The following is a 19,275-nucleotide window of genomic DNA, read 5'->3' as shown; positions in this document are numbered from 1 at the left end:
CAACAGCTGTTTAAAATCATCTCATCAGCTTAACAGGTCCTAAAGAATGAAGTGAGTAATTAACGTTCATTTAATTTTGCAGGGTTTCCTGCCCGAGTCCATGTTTGATCGTCTTCTGACCGGTCCGGTGGTCAGAGAAGAGGGAGTCCGTCGCCGCGGACGAAGACCCAAATCTGAGATTGCTAAAGCGGCTGCAGCTCAGGCTTCTCTCTCGGCAGCTTCTTCAGCCTCTACCTCGGGCGTGAACCCCTTCCTGCTCAACGGCCTGTTCGGTGGAATGGACCTAAGCAGCCTGCAGAACCTGCAGAACCTACAGAACCTGCAGCTCCTCATGGGCTTGTCTCCTTCTCTGGGTGCAGGAGCTGCAGATAACAAGACCTCCACCACCATGTTGCCCCTCATGCTGCCCGCCATGGGCGCCCTGCCCAATGTCTTTGGCCTCGGGGGTCTTTTCGGTGGCAACATGGCGGCGGCTGCTGCTGCTGCTAACTTAAACACAAACACCACAGCCGTTTCAGAGTCCGAGGAGACAAAGAAAGAAGGAGAACCCAAGGAGGAAGGTGAGGAGAAGAAGGAGGAAGCCGAGAAACCCGCGGAGTCGAGCGACGCGAATGCGGCTGCTGCAGCCACCGGTCTTTCCACCAGTCCTTTGGCCTTTAACCCGTTCCTGCTCTCCACCATGGCTCCTGGACTTTTCTACCCCTCCATGTTCCTGCCCCCTGGATTGGGCGGTTTGGGGCTACCTGGCTTTTCACCAGCAGCTCTCGCTGAGCTCCAGAATGCGATGAGTGGAGCTTTAGGAGCCACGGGAGAGGAGAAGGAGGCAAACAAGGAGACTGCACAGAGCCAGGAGGCAGTGAAACCCAGCAGCGCTCTGGAGAACAGTGACTCCGAGGAGGGAGAGAACAAAATGGACGATCTGACCGGAGTGGCTGAGGAACTGGACTCTATGGAGGCAGGAGAGGAAGAGGAGGAGGATGAGGAGGAGGATGAGGAAGAAGTTGGAGATGAGGACAAGAGTGAATGAAGAGGCAAATCCACCTGACTGACTTTCTGCCTTTTACCCCGAGGGCTTTTTAAAGAACAACTCTACTGATGTCCCAAACAGAATTTTTATGTAATTTTTGGTTTAGGTTTGTTGACAAGTAATCAATACCATGATGAGGGAACACAACAATGTCTCTGCAGGACTCCAGTGACACACACACACACACACACACACAGGCTGTAGTGGACATGTTCTGGATGTGAGGTGGGTTTGGTTTGTGGCCTGTGGTGATGACTGAAACATCTGGTATCCTGTTAGGAATGAGGAGGAGGTTCCGATATTGCTTTGCTGCTTCTTTCTGTTAAATTTATGTTTATTATTTTTTTCTCTTTCTACTGTTGATGTAAACAGGGAGTGAGTAGCGCATCTCAGTGAGGAACGTTCAGTGGTGTACGGTTTTAAACAGCATTAAGACGAGCGACTCTCTCTCTCTCTCTCTCTCCACGCTGCTGAAAACAGAAATGAAAAGAGAATGAAATGTGGATTTAGTTTTTGTCGTACTGTTCTGCTGAGGGATGAAGTTCTCACATATCAAAGTGTACACTTGGACTGCTCAAGTCTCTCACACTGACAATCTATACGGGTGAGGAGACGCTCGGCCTGTGGAGACAGCAATAACCGAAGGCAGCTCCTGAATGTTCCACTTTACCACAGTGTGTGTGAGGGGTTGGGGTGTGTGTGTGAGTGTTTGTGTGAGTCAGCAGATAAAGGGGTGTGTGTGTGTGTGTGTGTGTGTGTGTTGGGGGGGGGGGGTGTCAGAAACTGGATGTGTCATGAATTATTGCGGTCGAATCGTCTCATAACGATCTCCACGTTGATGCACTGGTGTAAGGATGAAATCAGGTACCTTTATCTATTTGAATGGACTTTTTTGTTACTTTAGCCACCAAGCTGAACAGCATTACCTCAATTCTAAACTAGCCTTGAAGTTTACAGACATACGCGTTGTAAATGTTATTTTCTTTATCTTTTGTCTCTTCAGTTTATTTTTCCTTTTTTTATTTGAAACATCATGTATGATGAACTGTAAATGGCTGCCAACTGTAGTAATGATGCTTTTAATAAAAGTGACTCATGATATTCGCATAGAAACTAAACTCCGAGTCAGCATCTCTCTGACCCTTCCTCTCTCACATCGTCATTACATCATCTCCCACAGAGCAAAGAGGTCCAGTGCTCAACACTGGACACAAGGACACCTGTGTGGGAAGAACTACGGTCAGATGTTCAATAGTGTAAATGTCATCAAATAAAAACAGTAACCGAGGTCCTGTGTGTGTTTCCATGAGCAGGTCCGGTTAGTTCACGGGCACAGAACTGCGCTCACTCTGGTTTGTTGAAGGTGGAGTGGTCAGATGCTTCATGGTACAGTGTATTACATAAGTGTACCTAATAATCTGTCATGCGCTCTCTGCAAATATTACTCCTGTGGAAACATCTCACTGCTGATTGTCCACATGGACAAAGTTCCATGAGAACTGGACGGTGAAATGGAGCAGAGGACGATGGCTGTGGGTGTTATTCCCTGGAAGGCTGTAGGATTGCAGCAGATCAAACTCGTACAACATCTTAGATCAAACATCTCTTAAAAATTGCTGTTTTGTACTTGAGTGTGCGGTAATGACCAGTAGCAGCTCAGCGGTCGTGAGGCTGGACACCGGATCAGGACGTTGTTCACCCTCAACTGATCAGCTGTATGAAAATTGACATGTATGTAACTCACTCTGGATGAGCACGAAGAAAAGAAAGGATTCATCACATCACCACATTGTCCATTGTAGTATCACAGGGTCCAGTACAGTGTCACCCAGATGAGGAGGGGTTCTCTCTGTGTCTGGTTTCTGTCCAGGTTTTCCCCTCATGAGTGCTCCTGCCCTTCCTTCACCACACCCCTCACTCTCTAACCTGCCAGTCTCCGCACTTGACTGCCCACTGAGAATAGAGAATGTTCGTTACTAAATAAATACAGTCTGATGAGTACAGTCTAGTCTAATCAGTTACATCATACCTCTCACTGACCGTCTCCAGGTGATGGAGATTTACCTGTTGGTCCTGCACACACACCTAATCTCTCTTCCATGCTGAAGATGCTGAAGATCCTGAAGACGGGGGTGGGGTGGGGTGGGGAATTATAATCTGAATAATCCACCTCTATAATTATAAAAACATTACCTCATACATTACAGAACTTTATCTCTGATTAAATAAACATTTCTAAAGCTCAAACAAGGGTGTGTGTTTGTGTGTGTGTGTTTGTGTGTGTGTGGGTTTGTTTGTGTGTGTGTGTGTGTGTGTGTGTGTGTGTTTGTGTGTGTGTGTGTGTTTGTGTGTGTGTGTGTTTGTGTGTGTGTGCGAGAGCCTGCTGAGAGGAACTGAGACATTTAAAGGTCATTTTTCGATGCCTCTGAGGATGAAAATATTACTTTTGAACTCATGTGACCGCTCCACATCTCTGTCCTTTCAGTCTCTCTCACACACACTCACCTCACACACACACCTCACACACACACAAACACACACACACACACAAACACACACACAAACACACACACACACACACACACACAAACACACAAACACACACACACACTCTCACCTCACACACTCACCTCACACAAACACACACACACACCTCACACACACCTCACACACACACACAAACACACACAAACACACACACACACAATCTCACCTCACACACTCACCTCACACACACATTCACCTCACACACACTCACCTCACACACACACCTCACACACACCTCACACACACACACTCACCTCACACACACACATTCACCTCACACACACACCTCACACACACACTCAGCTCACACATACACACACCTCACACATACACACACCTCACACACACACTCACCTCACACACACATACACACACCTCACACACACACCTCACACACACACTCTCACCTCACACACACACTCACCTCACACACACCTCACACACCACACACACACACACTCACCTCACACACACACCTCACACACACACTCACCTCACACACACCCTCACACTCACACTCCCACACACACCTCACACACACACTCCTCACACACACACTCACCTCACACACACTCACTCACACACCTCACACACCTCCACCTCACACACACACACACACCTCACACACTCACTCACACACACACACACACACCTCACACACACACCTCATCACACACACACACCTCACACACACACACACTCACCTCACACACACACTCTCACCTCACACACACTCACCTCACACACACACACCTCACACACACACACACCTCACACACACTCACCTCACACACACCTCACCTCACACACTCAGCTCACACACACCACACACACCTCACACACACACTCACCTCACACACACACCTCACACACACACACTCACCTCACACACCTCACACACACACACACACACCTCACACACACACCTCCACACACACACACACCTCACACACACACACACCTCACACACACACCACACACACACACACCTCACACACACACTCCCCACACACACACCTCACACACACACTCACCTCACACAAACACATCACACACACACACTCACCTCACACACACACACACCTCACACACACACCTCACACACACACACCTCACACACTCACCTCACACACACACTCTCACCTCACACACACACCTCACACACCACACACACACACCTCACACACACACCTCACACACACACTCACCTCACACACTCACCTCACACACACACCTCACACACACACTCACCTCACACATACACACACCTCACACACACACACTAACCTCACACACACACTCTCACCTCACACACACACCTCACACACACACCTCAAATACACACACTCACCTCACACACACACTCACCTCACACACACACACTCACCTCACACACACACTCAGCTCACACACCACTCACACACACACACACACCTCACACACTCACACACACACACACACCTCACACAGTCACACACTCACACACACACACACACCTCACACACTCACACACACACCTCACACAGTCACACACTCACACACACACACACACCTCACACAGTCACACACTCACACACACACACACACCTCACACACTCACACACACACACACACCTCACACAGTCACACACACCTCACACACACACTCACCTCACACACACACCTCACCTCACACACACTCACCTCACACACACACACCTCACACACCTACTCACCTCACATACACCTCACACACTCACCTCACACACACTCACCTCACACCCACTCCTCACACACACCACACACACACCTCACACACACTCACCTCACACACTACACACACACACACCTCACCTCACACACACACCTCACACACACACACACACACACCTCACACACACACACACCTCACACACACACACACACACACACACACACCTCACACACACCTCACACACACACACACCTCACACACACCTCACATACACCTCACACACACACCTCACACACACACTCACCTCACACACACACACACTCTCACCTCACACACACAATCTCACCTCACACACTCTCACCTCACACAAACACACACACACACACTCTCACCTCACACACTCACCTCACACACACATTCACCTCACACACACTCACCTCACACACACACACTCACCTCACACACACACATTCACCTCACACAAACACTCACCTCACACACACACTCACCTCACACACTCACCTCACACACACACTCTCACCTCACACACACACTCACCTCACACACACTCACCTCACACACTCACCTCACACACACACACTCACCTCACACACACTCACCTCACACACACCTCACACACACACTCACCTCACACACACCTCACACACCACACACACACACACCTCACACACACACCTCACACACACACTCACCTCACACACACACATTCACCTCACACACCTCACACACACACTCAGCTCACACATACACACACCTCACACACACACTCACCTCACACACACTCACCTCACACATACACACACCTCACACAGACACACTCACCTCACACACACACCTCACACACTCACCTCACACACACTCATCTCACACACACCTCACACACACACTCATCTCACACACACCTCACACACACACACTCACCTCACACACACACTCACCTCACACACACACCTCACACACACACCTCACACACCTCACACACACACCTCACACACACACTCACCTCACACACACACATTCACCTCACACACCTCACACACACACTCAGCTCACACATACACACACCTCACACACACACTCACCTCACACACACACTCACCTCACACACACTCACCTCACACATACACACACCTCACACACACACACACCTCACACACACACCTCACACACACACCACACACACACACCTCACACACACACCTCACACACACACTCACCTCACACACACATTCACCTCACACACCTCACACACACACTCAGCTCACACATACACACACCTCACACACACACTCACCTCACACACACACCTCACACACACACACTCACCTCACACACACACTCTCACCTCACACACACACCTCACACACACACACTCACCTCACACACACACACACACCTCACACACACACCTCACACACCACACACATACACCTCACACACTCACCTCACACACACACTCACCTCACACACACACCTCACACGCACACCTCACACACACTCTCACCTCACACACACCTCACACTCACCTCAAATACACACACTCACCTCAAATACACACTCACCTCACACACACACTCACCTCACACACACACTCACCTCACACACACACTCACCTCAAATACACACACTCACCTCACACACACACTCACCTCACACACACACCTCACACATACACACACCTCACACAGACACACTCACCTCACACACACACCTCACACACTCACCTCACACACACTCATCTCACACACACCTCACACACACACTCACCTCACACATACACACACCTCACACACACTCACCTCACACATACACACACCTCACACACACACACTCACCTCACACACACACTCTCACCTCACACACACACCTCACACACACACCTCACACACCTCACACACCACACACACACACCTCACACACACACTCACCTCACACACACAATCTCACCTCACACACACACCTCACACACACTCACCACACACACACCTCACACACACTCACCTCACACACACACCTCACACACACTCACCTCACACACACACACCTCACACACCTCACACACCACACACACTCTCACACACACCTCACACACACACCTCACATACACACACCACACAATCTCACCTCACACACACACCCACACACACACACCTCACACACACCTCACACACCACACACACACACACACACTCACCACACTCACACACCTCACACACACACACACACCTCTCACACCTCACACACACACCTCTCACACACCTCACATACACACCACACACACAATCTCACCTCACACACACACACCTCACACACACCTCACACACACACAATCTCACCTCAAACACACACCTCACACACACTCACACACCTCACACACCACACACACACACCTCACACACACCTCACACACACCTCACACACACACACCTCACACACCCACACACCCCACACACCTCACACACCTCACACACCTCACACACACCTCACACACACTCACACACACACACACAATCTCACCTCACACACACCTCACACACACACACACACACACAATCTCACCTCACACACACTCACACACCTCACACACCACACACACACACCTCACACACACCTCACACACACACACCTCACACACCACACACACTCTCACACCTCACACACCTCACACACACACACTCACACACACTCACCTCACACACACCACACACACACCACACACACTCACCTTACACACCTACCTCACACACACACTGACCTCACACACACACCTCACACACCTCACACACACCCTCACCTCACACACACACACCACACACAAACACCACACACACTCACCTCACACACCTACCTCACACACACACTGACCTCACACACACACCTCACACGCACACCTCACACACACTCTCACCTCACACACACCTCACACACACCTCACACACACACTCACCTCACACACACACCTCACACACACACACACAATCTCACCTCACACACACACCTCACACACACACACACACACAATCTCACCTCACACACACACACCACACACACACCTCACACACACTCTCACACTCACACACACCACACACACTCACCTCATCACACACACCGACCTCACACACACTCACCTCACACACACACCTCACACACACACCTCACCTCACATACACTCACCTCACACATACACTCACCTCACACACACACTCACCTCACACACACACCTCACACACCTCACACACACACCTCACACACACCTCACACACACACTCATCTCACACACACACTCATCTCACACACGCCTCACACACACACCTCACACACACACACAAACACCACACACACTCACCTCACACACCTACCTCACACACACACTGACCTCACACACTGACCTCACACACACACCTCACACACACCTCACACACACTCTCACCTCACACACACACTCATCTCACACACACCTCACACACACTCACCTCAGACACACACCTCACACACACTCATCTCACACACACACCTCACACACACTCACCTCACACACACACATCTCATACACACACTCATCTCACACACACTCTCACCTCACACACACCTCACACACCTCACACACACTCTCACCTCACACACACCTCACACACACACACACACTCTCACCTCACACACACCTCACACACACCTCACACACCTCACACACACTCTCACCTCACACACACCTCACACACACCACAAACACACCTCACACACACACACTCACCTCACACACCTACCTCACACACACACTGACCTCACACACACACCTCACACACACACCTCACACACACTCTCACCTCACACACACCTCACACACCTCACACACTCTCACCTCACACACACACCTCACACACACACACACACAATCTCACCTCACACACACACCTCACACACACTCACCTCACACACACCTCACACACACCACACACACTCACCTCACACACACACTCACCTCACACACACTCTCACCTCACACACACACCTACCTCACACACACCTCACACTGACCTCAAACACACACCTCACACACACACACACTCACAAACACATGCACACTCACACACACACTCACCTCAGAGACACTCACCTCACACATACACACACCTCACACACACACCTCACACACCACACACCTCACCCAACTCACACACACACACCTCACACACACACCTCATCTCACACACACCTCACACACACACACTCACACCTCACACTCACCTCACACACACACATCTCACACACAAACTCATCTCACACACACACCTCACACACACTCTCACCTCACACACACACCTCACACACACACTCATCTCACACACACCTCACACACACTCACCTCAGACACACACCTCACACACACTCATCTCACACACACACCTCACACACACTCACCTCACACACACACATCTCACACACACACTCATCTCATACACACACTCATCTCACACACACTCTCACCTCACACACACCTCACACACACCTCACACACCTCACACACACTCTCACCTCACACACACCTCACACACACACACACACTCTCACCTCACACACACCTCACACACACTCTCACCTCACACACACCTCACACACACCACAAACACACCACACACACTCACCTCACACACCTACCTCACACACACACTGACCTCACACACCTCACACACACACCTCACACACACTCTCACACACACCTCACACACACACACCTCACTCACACACCTCACACACTCTCACCTCACACACACACCTCACACACACCTCACACACACACACAATCTCACCTCACACACACACACCTCACATACACACACCACACACACTCACCTCACACCCCTACCTCACACACACACCTCACACACACTCACACACCTCACACCTCACACACACCTCACACACCTCACACACACACCTCACACACACTCACCTCACACACTCACCTCACACACACACTCACCTCACACACACTCTCACCTCACACACACACCTACCTCACACACACACTGACCTCAAACACACACCTCACACACACACCTCACAAACACATGCACCTCACACACACACTCACCTCAGAGACACTCACCTCACACATACACACACCTCACACACACACCTCACACACACACACCCCCAACTCACACACACACACCTCACACACACACTCATCTCACACACACCTCACACACACACCTCACACACACTCACCTCACACACACACATCTCACACACAAACTCATCTCACACACACTCATCTCACACACACCTCACACACACTCACCTCACACAAACTCACCTCACACACACACACTCACCTCACACACACACTCACCTCACACACACACCTCACACACACACTCACCTCAAACATACACACACCTCACACACACACTCACCTCACACACACACTCATCTCACACACACCTCACACACACACACTCTCATCTCACACACACCTCACACACACACACACTCACCTCACACACACACCTCACACACACTCACACACACACACACACACACACTCACACACACACACACTCACACACACTCACACACACTCACACACACACTCACACACACACACTCACACTCACACACACACTCACACACACTCACACACACACACACACACACACACACACTCACACACACACACACTCACACACACACACACACACCTCACACACACACACACACACACTCACACACACACTCACACACACACACACTCACACACACACACACACACACTCACACACACTCACACACACACTCACACACACACACACACACACACTCACACACACACACACTCACATACACACACACACACTCACACACACTCACTCACACACACACACACCTCACACACACACACTCTCATCTCACACACACCTCACACACACACACACTCATCTCACAGACACACACACACTCACACACTCCTCACACACACACACACTCATCTCACAGACACACACACACTCACACACTCACACAATCTCACCTCACACACACACACTCACACACACACACTCCACACACACACACCTCACACACACACACTCACCTCACACACCTACCTCACACACACACTGACCTCACACACACATTCACCTCACACACTCACCTCACACACACACTCACCTCACACACACACCTCACACACACACACTCACCTCACACACACACATTCACCTCACACACACACTCACCTCACACACACACTCACCTCACACACACTCACCTCACACACTCACCTCAAATACACACCTCACACACACACTGACCTCACACACACACCTCACACACACTCTCACCTCACACACACACCTCACACACACTCACCTCAAACACACACCTCACACACACTCACCTCAGAGACACTCACCTCACACATACACTCACCTCACACACACACTCACCTCACACACACACCTCACACACACATCTCACACACACACTCATCTCACACACACACTCACCTCACACACACACCTCACACACCTCACACACACACCTCACACACACATCTCACACACACACTCACCTCACACACACACTCACCTCACACACACACCTCACACACCTCACACACACACCTCACACACACATCTCACACACACACTCATCTCACACACACACATCTCACACACACACTCATCTCACACACACCTCACACACACACACACCTCACACACACACATCTCACACACACACTCATCTCACACACACCTCACACACACACACACACACACCTCACACACACACTCACCTCACACACACACTCACACACACAGACACTCATCTCACACTCACCTCACACACACAGTATCTAACACACACACACACACCCACACACACACCTCACACACACACATCTCACACACACACTCATCTCACACACACCTCACACACACACACGCACACCTCACACACACACCTCACACACACACACACACTCATCTCACACACACCTCACACACACACACACACACACCTCACACACACACCTCACACACACACATCTCACACACACACTCATCTCACACACACTCACCTCACACACACACATCTCACACACACACCTCACACACACTCACCTCACACACACACATCTCACACACACCTCACACACACTCACCTCACACACACACCTCACACACACACTCACCTCACACACACACCTCACACATCTCACACACACCTCACACACACACACTCACACACACACATCTCACACACACACTCACACACATCTCACACACACACTCACACACACTCATCTCACACACACTCATCTCACACACACACTCACACACACACCTCACACACACTCTCACCTCACACACACACTCACACACACTCACACACACACTCATCTCACACACCTCACACACACACACACCTCACACACTCACTCTCACCTCACACACCTCACTCTCACCTCACACACACCTCTTACCTCACACACACACTCACACTCACACACACACACCCACACACCTCACACACACACCCACACACTCTCACCTTACACACACACTCTAACCTCACACACACTCTCACCTCACACACACTCTCACACTCACACACACCTCACACACACACACTCTAACCTCACACACACCTGCACTCACCTCACACACACACTCACCTCACACACACACATCTCACACTCACCACACACTCTCACCTCACACACACACTCTCACCTCACACGCACACCTCACACACACACTCACCTCACACACACACCTCACACACCTCACACACACTCTCACCTCACACACACACCTCACACACACACACACACACAATCTCACCTCACACACACTCACCTCACACACACACACCACACACACACCACACACACTCACCTCACACACCTACCTCACACACACCACACACTGACCTCCACACACACACACCTCACACACACTCTCACCTCACACACACACCACACACACTCACCTCACACACACTCTCACCTCACACACACCTCACACACACACTCACCTCACACACACACTCACACACACTCACACACACCTCACACACACCTCACTCTCACACTCACACACACACCTACCTCACACACACCTCACACTGACACTCTCACACACACACTCTCACACACACCTCACACACACTCACCTCAAACACACACCTCACACACACACTCACCTCAGAGACACTCACCTCACACACACACACCTCACACACACACACACCTCACACACACACATCTCTCACACACACTCTCACCTTATCACACACACTCTAACCTCACACACACTCTCACCTCACACACACTCTCACCTCACACACACCTCACACACACTCACCTCACACACACACTCACCTCACACACACACTCACCTCACACACACACCTCACACACACACTCACCTCACACACACACCTCACACACCTCACACACACTCTCACCTCACACACTCTCACCTCACACACACCTCACACACACACACACACACACAATCTCACCTCACACACACACACCACACACACACACCTCACACACACACTCACCTCACACACACACACCTCACACACACACACCTCATACACACTCACCTCACACACACACACTCACCTCACACACACTCTCACCTCACACACATCTCACACACACACCTCACACACACACCTCACACACACTCACCTCACACACACCTCACTCTCACCTCACACACCTCACTCTCACCTCACACACATCTCACACACACACCTCACACTCTCACCTCACACACACTCTCACCTTACACCACACTCTAACCTCACACACACTCTCACCTCACACACACTCTCACCTCACACACACACTCTCACCTCACACGCACACCTCACACACACACTCACCTCACACACACACCTCACACACCTCACACACACTCTCACCTCACACACTCTCACCTCACACACACCTCACACACACACACACACACACAATCTCACCTCACACACACACACACCTCACACACACACACCTCACACACACACTCACACACTCACACACACACACTCTCACACACACACACCTCATACACACTCACCTCACACACACACTCACTCACCTCACACACACTCTCACCTCACACACATCTCACACACACACCTCACACACACACCTCACACACACTCACCTCACACACACCTCACTCTCACCTCACACACCTCACTCTCACCTCACACACACTCTCACCTCACACACATCTCACACACACACCTCACACTCTCACCTCACACACACTCTCACCTCACACACATCTCACACACACACCTCACACTCTCACCTCACACACACTCACCTCACACACACACACACACACACACACACACAAACACACACACACACACACTCTCACACACACTCACACCTCACACACACACCTCACACACACTCTCACCTCACACTCTCACCTCACACACACACACCTCACACACCTCACACACACACCTCACACACATACTCACCTCACACACACACCTCACACACACCTCTCACACACACTCTCACCTCACACACACCTCACCTCACACACACACACCTCACACACACATGTACACCTCACACACACACCTCTCACCTCACCTCACACACACTCACCTCACACACACCTCACACGCACTCACACTCACTCTCACCTCACACACACACCACACTCACCTCACACACACACACTCACCTCACACACACTCACCTCACACACACTCACCTCACACACACACACACTCACCTCACACACACTCACCTCACACACACACCTCACTCTCACCTCACACACCTCACTCTCACCTCACACACCTCACTCTCACCTCACACACACTCTCACCTCACACACACACACCTCACACACACACACACCTCACATACACCTCACACACACTCACACCTCACACACACACACTCACCTCACACTCTCACCTCACACACACACTCACCTCACACACACTCACCTCACTCTCACCTCACACACACACACTCACCGCACACACACACCTCACACACACTCACCTCACACACACACCTCACTCTCACCTCACACACACACTCACCTCACACACACACACACCTCACACACCACACACACTCACACCTCACACACACACACTCTCACCTCACACTCTCACCTCACACACATACTCACCTCACTCACCTCACACCAAACTCTCACCTCACACACACCTCACACCACACACACACCTCACACACACACATCTCACACACACACTCATCTCACACACTCACCTCACACACACACACACCTCACACACCTCACACACACACTCACCTCACACACACACTCACCTCACACACACACACCACCTCACACCTCACACACCTCACACACACTCTCACACTCACACACACACACTCACCTCACACACTCCTGCCTCACCCTCCCACACACACTCACACACACACACACCTCTGCCACCTCACTCTCACATCTCACACACACACACACACACCTCTGGGCCCTCCTCACACACACCTCACACACACACTCACCTCACACACACACACCTCACTCTCACCTCACAGATGGATGGCGTGACAGTGGCACACATGGCGTCACCGCACACACACACCTCACAGTGGGGGTGGCGTGGCGTGAGTGGAGTGGAAGCCTGAGTGATGAGTACACCTCACATGAAGGTGGCGTGAGCGTGAAGTGAGTGAAGTGGCGGAGTGAGTGGTGAGTGGAACACACACTCTCAGGTGAATTGAAGTGAAGGGTGGTGAACCTGAGTGAACACACACTACCTCACCACTAGTGACTCACTCAAGGTGAGGGAGTGGTGGTGAAGAGGTGAGTGAAGGTGGTGAAGGGTAGTGAAGAGGTGGTGGTGGTGGTGAAGGCGAAGGAGCGGTGGTGAAGGCGGTCACACACGGTGGTGACACCTCACACTACACACCTCACCTCACACACACACCTTCACACACACACACACCACACACACACTGACCTCACACACACACCTCACACACACACCTCACAATAAGCACACACACACACTCTCACCTCCTCACACACACACACACCTCACACACACACAGGGATCAGTGAGGATACTATGTGAGTTGTGTGTGCCTGTCCCCATGACAGCTCTGTTCTCTATGATATACCACTAATGTTCGATGTAGAGGAACTGAAGCAGTAGTGTGTGTGTGTGTGTGTGTGTGTGTGGTGTGTGTGTGTTTAGAGTGGAGATGGATGTTTAGCGCCCTCTGCTGTCTGAGAGTCGGCTAACAAATGTATGTTGTGTCAAAAGCAAGCCCAGTGACTCCTGAAAACCCCTGACATATAGGACCCTTTAGAATATTATTCCATACCAGAGACGCATTACAAAGCCTTAAATTAAATAAACCTAAAGATAGATCTAAATAAAATATAAACTGTTAAAGCACTGAGACATTACAGTCTGAACATCATGACATTCTACTATTCTACTAATGCAGTATTTAAGTTAAAATACAGACATGACTTAGGGGAACAATGGACCAGAACAGACTCCATCATTCTGCTGTTTTGTCTATTATAAAAAATATAATAATTATAATGTCTATTATATAGGAATTCTCAGCTCTATAAATACTAGTATGGTAACTGACCGTTTTAGTCAAGTCCAGTCTCTGAGACACTCTCTGATTATTCCACCCTCAAAGAAATAAGGATAGAAAAGTCACCAAGAGCATGAAGTGGACAAGATACAAGCAGCAAGACAGATGAGAGGAAGAGAAGAGAAGAGAAGAGAAGAGAAGAGAAGAGAAGAGAAGAGAAGAGAAGAGAAGAGAAGAGAAGAGAAGAGAAGAGAAGAGAAGAGAAGAGAAGAGAAGAGAAGAGAAGAGAAGAGAAGAAGAGAGACTGTAAAAAAGAAAGAAAGAATAATACATACAGCAGTGCCAGCTAAATGAGGAATGAAATAAGCGGTGCAGTATAATATAGATTATTGTAAAATAATAATAATAATAATAATAATAATAATAATAAAGGATCTACACGACACTGCTCTACACACACGCTGTAACAGAGATAATATTACATGGTATACCTGTGAGAGAAAATGTAATGACTTTAATGAACTCCTTTTTAGGAACAAGACTCCAAAAGACTCTGGGTTGCATACTGTTTGTGTTAATTTGTGTTTATTATTAAACAATATTACATAAAACTGCCCTTATAAAACCTGTTATTCTTGCTTACCCCTCGCCCTAATTTGCCCCTGATGTTTTAAAATCCTAGAAACACCCCTGGGTAACACCACTAGGGTTCTGAGAGGATTTTTAACTTGAACCATGTAAAGACTTGATTTTAATAAATAGAACAATAATTAAGACATTATTACTGTAAATGACCAGGGTCACTTATATAAATACTCCGTGATTAAACAGCCTGCAGCGTCACGGAGCCTGAGCTAAAGTTCTACTAGCATTAGCCACTTACCTCTGAGTTCCTGAGACTGGACTGAGGTTTAGAGAAATAAGCTAATTACCCATGTTAAGTAAATAAGTAAGTAAGTAAATAAATAAATAAATGGACAAACTTTCTAAAGTCTTTCAAACTTTCTATTGTCGGAGGGTGATGTTGGGCGTCGATTCACTGATTCAGTTCAGAGTCCTCGTGACATGAGAAGTTTTTTCTACTAACTTTTTAAGTTTTTTTAAACATTTCTACTGTAAGTTTGTTAAAATTAAACAAATAATTAGTCAAAATTATGCACTCAGGATTAGATCTTCACTTTTTAAGCTTTTATTGAAACGTCAGACGTGATCAGATTTTAATGCAGTGTTGACTATAACATGGAAATGTAGACATTAAGTGCAGACTATCTCTGAAACAATATGAATCTAAATATGAATCCATATCCTCAATTTAATTATTATTTATATCACTTAAACATAGGAGAAGGACAGAGGGCAGTTTTACTGATGTCCAGGAGCATAATTATAATGATGATGATGATGATAATAATTACGATGATGATGATGATGATGATGATAATAATGATAATGATGATAATGATAATGATGATGATGATGATGATGATTGATGATGATGATGATGATGATTGATGATGATGATGATGATGATTGATGATGATAATAATTATAATAAACGCGAATCATAAAATTGGCAGGAATTTAAAAAATAGCAAGAAACTAACAAAATGAACACAGAATAATATAAATTAAAAATGCAGCTCAGTGTTGCTCTCTCTGCTATGTTTATTTATTTATTTATTTGCTCATTGTTTATTTTTATTTTCTTTGCTCTTTTTCTCTCTCGTGAGTCCTAAAATCAGTTTTAGGCAGATTAATGGGAGGGATAAAATTCTCCATAGGCCCACTTGTTTTTGAGCCGACGGCCCTGCTCTAGCCAATCAATAAGATGTCACGGACGCTGACACTTGAACCTGTATTAAATGAGAAGATGGAGGATTCCCCCAGCTCTGTGTATTGGAGATAAACTTACCCTGGATCTTTAATTCTGAGTTAATATCTGTGTTTATTGTGGAGGAATCAGCTGGAATGGAATATGAACAACAACAGCTGAGACTTTAAGAAACATTTAGACAGAGAAAGAGAGAAAGAGAGAGTGAGAGAGAGACAGACAGACAGAGAGAGACAGACAGATACCCAAGAAAGAGAGAGGGAGGGAGAGAGAGACAGAAAGAGAGAGATACAGAAAGAGAGAGAGAGAGAGACAGACAGAGCGAGACAGACAGATACAGAAAGAGAGAGAGAGATACAGAAAGAGAGAGATACAGAAAGAGAGAGAGAGAGAGAGAGAGATACAGTGAGAGAGAGAGAGAGAGAGAGAGAGAGATAGACAGACAGAGAGAGAGAGAGACAGAGAGAGAGCCAGAGGGAGACATAGATACAGAGAGAGACTTTTTGACTTTTTACGCATCTTTATTTTCACAAGTCACATAT

General features: G+C 48.8%; 1 protein-coding gene across 1 annotated transcript in view; it reads left to right on the top strand.

Moving 5' to 3' along the window:
* The window catches only part of chd7 (chromodomain helicase DNA binding protein 7), a 45,440-nt gene extending 43,295 nt beyond the window's left edge, over window positions 1-2,145 (top strand). Inside the window, exon 38 of the mRNA XM_058412954.1 lies at window positions 83-2,145. Coding sequence (XP_058268937.1) covers window positions 83-1,027 — 945 coding nt within the window. The 3' untranslated portion in view covers window positions 1,028-2,145. The remainder of the gene's footprint in view (window positions 1-82) is intronic.
* The last annotated feature ends 17,130 nt before the right edge of the window (window positions 2,146-19,275 follow it).

Source organism: Hemibagrus wyckioides, linkage group LG17 (genome assembly GCF_019097595.1).
Source record: "Hemibagrus wyckioides isolate EC202008001 linkage group LG17, SWU_Hwy_1.0, whole genome shotgun sequence".
Lineage (NCBI taxonomy): Eukaryota > Metazoa > Chordata > Actinopteri > Siluriformes > Bagridae > Hemibagrus > Hemibagrus wyckioides.
The sequence above is the reverse complement of the archived record's forward strand: the minus strand, read 5'-3'. Positions and strand labels throughout refer to the sequence as shown.